We start from the raw sequence: 6,901 nt of genomic DNA, 5'->3' as shown, positions 1-6,901 counted from the left end.
CAAACACACCACGGACTCCCTATCTGAAATTCTTTTTCCTGTGTATCTGCACGGCGTGCAGAATTGCCACACTACTCATGGACTCTCCGCAATGAGTCGGAGACTGACTGGAATAGCCCCACCGCCCAGTGGAGACGGAGACGGCCATCGAGGCAGCGACCCACCTGTGGCAGGTGCAGGGGCACGGTGGCGGCCAGGATGCAGGCCATGAAGCAGGCGGCCACCATGTAGAACACCCGGTCCAGGTGCAGGCCCTCCAGGCTCTGGCGCAGCTGGTCCTGCCCACGGGACAGGGCGTCCACCAGGCCCAGGGTGCAGTCCGCCGAGCTGCTGGTGCCCAGGTGGGCCTTGTCCCCGCCGGGGGTGGCCCCCACACTCAACGGCTGGCCACCCACACCCCCGACCACGCCCGGGGACAACCACAGCTCCGGGCTCAGCGCCGCTGCGTGCGTCGCAATGTCCGAGTGAGGGAGGCCTCGACGAGCTACGAGTCGGGCTACACACGCACACGGCTGCGGGTTGGTTGGAACCGGAATCGCCCAATATCCGCCAGTTGCGAAACTCCCCATGGGCGCCTCGGTATCAAAGACCAGTTCACAGTTGGCCCCCCTGCTCGAGGCACAGACAGGGGCAAGCTGACTCGACTAACTGGCCACATGTCGGCAGGAAGTTGTAGTAGTACTCAGCTGCTTGTGGCTGCTGCTACTAGTCGTTAAACAAAGGCTATGAAAACATCAATGAGCATTACATAATTTAGTGTTTGTTAATTTGAAGAGCAAATTATTTTATGCTTTGACGCTCAAAAGTTCAATTTTCTGCTCAAGATTATGAAACCATTTTTGTGATCTAAAAGAACTTCCAACATCGCAAATATAAAGTCAGAAAACAAATTCGGTTCTTTAGGACAGACACAATGACCCACTGCGCACTGGGAAACACTGGGGACTGGCCGCCCATATACCAGTTGAACAAGAAAGCTACCTTGATCAGCATGATTTATGGTTCAAGCGAAGACAATAACGCAAAGTTTGTACTGCTATCATTTGTAATAACAACGAACTTGCACAATTTCGCTCACCTGCCACTAGCCCATTGAGCCCCTGGGCTCAATGCGACTTGACATGCATATACAAGACCTTTTTTTTTTTTAGCACATGGAAGTTCTTGTCGCCCTCTCTTTTTTTAATTTTTGGAGGTCCCGGAACCTTTGCCCATCAACAGATGGTGTTAAATACTAGAGAGACCTCAAAGTGCGAGACAAAAAAATATTGTTTGAGTCATTGCTCCTGAGCAGCATTGGGCATCATTGGGACTCTAGCTCATATGAAAGCCAGTGTTTTATATAGCGGGGTGATCACGAGGAATTTTTTAATAAAGTGGCTGAAATAATTTTAATTTGGCGCTAAACTTTCTGATGATGATGACGTGTCATCTTGCCAAAAAAATAAGAACTAATGCATATATCTGTAGGTCTCCTCGATTTGGCTGCACTTTGTGCACTAGTTCACAAAAGTGTTGTGCAAGTGCAGTGCCAGCTCTTTCAGTGCGAGTGCAGCCGTACGCTAGCGCTTACCGTGCAGCGGCCGAATCGAGGGCAAAAGTGCACAAACGTCGTCTACTGCGGTCCGTGTTTGCGCGCTCGCGTTTTTTTTTTCTTCAAAATGGCGTCACCGTGCACTCACCTCGTGTTTCTTACTCAAATGCACTATCTTGTTGCACGTGATGACCATTCTCGTCTAAAACGGGAAACGCTGTCGTTTATACTCCGTTTACTGACACAAGTATCATGCTGGAGCCGTCTGCTACGATGCGCACCAAAAAAACGTGCCAAAGCACGCTGCACTTTGCACGAGACGAGAAATCGCACAGAGGCTGGCGCAGAAGTGTAGAAGAACTCGTGCAGCACAGCGTCAAATCGAGGGCCGAAGTTCAGGTGGCGCTAGCTGCACTGGCAAATCGAGTGCGAGAGTGCTGCACCGCCTCAACTGATGCAGAAAGTGTAGCCAAATCGAGGAGACCATATGTTTCATACTCTTCGTTTAATACTTCCGAAGTTTGCAAGGTGGCGCCACATAGTGGCTTACGTGACACTACCGTACGTATACAAACAGCTAGAATAGAAAAACCGCGTGGAGTAGGAAAGACTACATTTTATTATTGTTTTAGCCGGGGACACGTTTTTAAACGCATGTTTTTATCTTGCGTACAGTCGAGATAGTTGCCAGCATCCGTTTATGGCACCATACATAACGCCGGTAGATGTAAAAATTCCACTTTCAAATGTTCTGCCAACCTTGTGAGGAAAACTGTTTCGGTTGAAGGTGCTTCGAGTGATGCCCTTCTATTCGGGGTAGAGACGGGAGGGGAAACGCTGCTTGCCAGGGCAGCCAGATAGAGCCCCAAGCACTTGGCCTAGGTTGGGCTAGCAGCATCTGTCACAGATGCTGCTAGCATCTGCAACAGATTTGCAAGCAATCGTTTTGGTGCAAAAGGCAGCTGAAATTGCAGCTACGCATGACACTTCTGGCAGCTGGGAAGTTTAAATGCGCCGTGCCATTTTTATGTAGGCCCGGCAACAGAAATATGTACCACGAAAAGAGAATTCAGCAAGAAGTTGTGAGAGCTCAAAGGATGTGAACACATGTGGTGCCGGGGAACACTTCAAAGTGGTAGGATGCAATGGCATTCTGTATCAGGGAAAGCCGCCATAGCAATGCTGCGGAAACACTTCGCAGCTGCAACTTCATTGTAGACTGCCGTTCACCACCGTCCATTCACACCTCAATTCACGGCCGCACTAGCATTTTTGCCTCAAACTGGAGCACATGAGATTTTGGTCTGTAATCATGAACAATGCGATCTCCTCTGGGGCTTTTTCTGGTCGCAGCGCGTAAACTTTATGGCCACACTTTCGATTTCGATGAAGAAATACACCACAGAAAATGGGAGCCACTTTATAACTTGGCTGATGAACAAAGGTGCTAACTGGCTGCAATGGCTGTAGCTCGACAACAGAAATGATAGTAATTAAAAATTTTCACAGCACGGCTCAGTCTTTGGTTCGTTAGCTGCTACTCATCGTAAACTTGACAACAAGGCACGGCATTTAGCAAACACAAAACGGATTCCCTCCGATGCGTACTGGACATAGGGTTGCCACCTGACCGGTTTTGGACGGGCCCGACCGGTTTTTTTAGACCGCGGGCGGTTGCCAGTCTGTACCTAAAACCGGGCGACATTGGCCGGTTTTTTGGCCATCGTGCAGCGGCTATTTCTTTTTTGGCCTTTTGTAAACGTCAATACAGCCACTACCACAATAAATGTGTCGACAAGCTCTGCAAAGACACACAAGCCGAGAAAATATGTGGCCAAGCGCGCTTCCTCAGATGGAAGGGGACCAATGGGAGGAATAACACCACGAAATGCCGCCGGCGCGGTTAGCAAGGGCGGTTACTGTTCACTGCGGCACATTCAGAGCAATAACCAAAATCTCAATCACTTTGAGTACAAACGTTATGTAGATTCCTCAGTAGGAAAACGCTACAATATATAACACTTTATGTCAAAAAAAAAAAAAAAAAGTGACGTCTGTTTTTTAACACAAGTTCAACCCCCTCCCCCCAACGAAGGGCCGATTTTTTCTTCGGGGAAAGGTGGCAACCCTACCTGGACAACGAAGTTGGATTTTGCTACTGGTCGAATAAAAGTGCAGACTAAATCGATCACTAACTCTTGGACTTCAATGAATACGGGAAGGAACACAAACTCCGGCAACATGGGCGTCACACAATCCGTGATCCGCATGCTTGTGGTGGCCCAGCTTCAACAAAAACACAGCTGACAACCAATTCGGGGCACTCGGCCTCATGCAATGAGAATTCATCATCAGCAGCAGCAGCAGCCCATCTTCGCCCACTGCAGGGCAAAGGCCTCTCCCATGGATCTCCAATTACCCCGGTCCTGTGCCAACTGTGAACAATTTATCCCTGCAAACTTCTTGATCTCATCTGCCCACCTAACTTTCTGCCGCCCCCTGCCACGCTTGCCTTCTCTAGGGATCCACTCGGTTACCCTCAATGACCAACAGTTATCTTGCCTCCGCATTACGTGCCCTGCCCACGTCCATTTCTTCTTTCTAATTTCTACTGATACGTCCTTAACACGCATTTGCTCCCTGACCCACTCCGCTCTCTTCTTGTCCCTTAACATTACACCTATCACCTTCTGTTCCACTCCTCGCTGAGCTGTCCTCAATTTAAGTTGAACCCTCTTAGTGAGCCTCCAAGTTTCTGCCCCGTAGGTGAGTACCGGCATAGTCCTTCAATGCTTTACTGGTCACGAAACTTCGGCGCTCGTTTCATATAGGGACCGCGCGCACCACTACAGGCGCCACCGCCGCACGAAGGTCATCCAGCCACCGCGCGTGCAGCGTATTGGCCAGCTCTTGGCGTGCAAACGCTTGCTGCTTTTGGTGTCTGCGCGCTGATTAAGTGTGTTTTTTTTTCGCAGTAGTTAGTGATGAATAGTCCAGCCATTGCGTATATCACCTTCCTTCAATGTGGTTTTATTTTTCGAAGTAAATTACCGTAGACTTCGGCCGCGAACGGCAACGGCTTCTGTGTGCTCTGGCAAAAGCGCTGCGCCGTCGTGTTTATGGATTTTTAAATATATATTGCTTCTTTTCTTAAAGCAAAGTTGTAATTACCATATATACGGTAGCTGTGTATTCACGGACTGCTGCAGTCCTATCGATAATACAATAAAAAAACTGAAAGAAACCAAGTACGCATCGTTCAGACTACGCTTAATGAATCCGTTGATTGCTCTGGAATGCACAGAACGCTAAAAGAGAGAGCCCGATAGTATTGCCGTTTCGATAAGTGGGTACATACTTGAGAACATCTAAAAACGCTGCAGAAACGCGAAGGATCAAAACACGAAGAGATATATGTTGCACCATGTGTCGTTATGCATCCACGCTTTGCAATACTTGAAAAAACAGGAAGCGAAAAAAGAACAATAAAACTGATTTTATCACATGCAACAAAAAATTTCAATGTTACGAAGGGAGACAAAAGAGCGTGGTCCAGCGTACAAAAATTTATTTTTTCGTGCTGCGATGTGCAGCACACAGAGGGAACAGAATATTGCCACGTAGCCAAGAACGACGCAAAGCTTTTCTGAACGACGTTTAATAAAGAGAGCTCCTGCTCTTCAAAAGACTAGAATGAAACACAAATGTCGAAGAAGCAGTCTGATGTGTGACGTGCACAGATGAACGTCGATAAAGGGAGTTGCGCGGCGTTTGCTATGCATGCATTACTCTCGGAACGTTATTTCAGATCCATGGAAATAGGATCAAGAACATTGTCGAAGAAACAAAAAATCAAGTTAGCGACAAGGTGGCAACCCTTTCCATATCAAACAATATTGCCTTACGTTGGGACGTACGACAAACAGAGCAAATGGGCGCTCCGGTTGAAACGCCAGATAAGAAACCGGAATCTGCCACGCGCGGTTACAAAACAAAAGAAACGAACCCTGAGGGATAATGTGCGGAAATATGAAAAGTAAAAGCACAAGGACGTCCCAAAGCTTTTTTACACGCGAGTCTGAGCGCAAGGTAATACAAGTTTGCAAACAAGTAATGAAGCACCGCTACAACCTGACTGATATGACAAAAATCTGGCTTCAAGCTAGCCTTGTACAATTCTAGGTCCACGATGCTCTCAAAATGGTACATTGCTTTTTCTATTCTCACACACAGTGCATTTTCACACGCTGTCGCACTTATAATCGAAGCTGAAATCATCAGTTGCTTGCCTTGGAATGGCGCGCCTCCAATTCTCACGCAGCTGCCCGTCGCTCGGTCAACAGAACAAGGAAACATGTTCTGTGGTATCGTTGTACAAGGAACGACATCCCGGGACGCAACACATGTTCGGCATCGTCGTTGCACTACTTAAGTCGCATCACAAGAGCGCGATTTGCACGTTACATTTTTTTCCCGCACAAAACAAACACAACTCGCCGCGGCTCCGCCGTTCGAGCCAGCGCAACGCCGCCCGAGGAGTGACCTCAGTGAGAGGGTGGCGCCACCGCGCGGCGGCCAAACGCAGCATATGAAGCTCTCCCATTGAGTTACGGACCAGTTTCGTCACCAGTAAAGCATTGAAGGACTCTGGTACCGGTAAGGTGCAGCTGTCATACACTTTCTTCTTCAGGGACAATGGCAGGCTGCCACTCATTATCTGAGAATTAACAGCATCAATGAAAATCATCAATGAGAATTAAGAGCAGTTTAAAAAACTGGCCCTGGCTTACCAGCAGTGGACTTCATCAGTCGCATCGTCATCTCGACCGGTTCGTGGTCCGAAAGAGGCAACCCCGACGGCGTCTTCAGCTTGGGGGTGGTGCACGACTTGGTTTCGGCAGTGACGCCTACGTTTCGTCCGATGCACAAAACAGACAGGGGGGAAAAGACATTTTTGAGAAACGCAGGACAAGCTGGCAAGATGTCTTTTGAGGAACAGAAGCCTTCCGGTCAAGGGGTGGTACCTACTACTTGCAATCAGAATACACCTACTCTGCAACCCAGCATTACTCTGCAACCCAGCATCACCATTAATGCATTACTGTTTCGCAGCTGTGTCTATCTCCTTGGATGTATAAATTTAGTCATGAACAAATGAAACACGAACATGAAAATACGAATCAAAACACAAAAACAGCGCGATTTCTTTCCATGCAAATCAAAATGACGCGTGCCTTAGTTACGCAAACAAAGTTTGGAACTGTGACTCACTAAATATACCAATAGCGCGCCATTACTAGACCTCACCAAACAGTATTTCTCAATTTTGCGTGTTCTGGCTCATATTTCCGTGTTTGCATTTCTTTT

The 6,901-nt window shown here is 48.0% G+C and overlaps 1 protein-coding gene across 1 annotated transcript in view; it reads right to left on the bottom strand.

Annotated features, from left to right (window-relative positions):
• Nucleotides 1-6,901, bottom strand: part of Nsmase (neutral sphingomyelinase) — a 203,193-nt gene that overhangs the window by 4,985 nt on the left and 191,307 nt on the right. Inside the window, 2 exon segments of the mRNA XM_077674190.1 lie at nt 165-442; nt 6,325-6,441. Coding sequence (XP_077530316.1) covers nt 165-442; nt 6,325-6,441 — 395 coding nt within the window.

This window comes from Haemaphysalis longicornis, unplaced genomic scaffold, assembly GCF_048455015.1.
Source record: "Haemaphysalis longicornis isolate Haplotype H1 unplaced genomic scaffold, Haemaphysalis longicornis Haplotype H1 scaffold_6, whole genome shotgun sequence".
Lineage (NCBI taxonomy): Eukaryota > Metazoa > Arthropoda > Arachnida > Ixodida > Ixodidae > Haemaphysalis > Haemaphysalis longicornis.
This window is presented reverse-complemented; position numbering and strand designations above follow the sequence as displayed.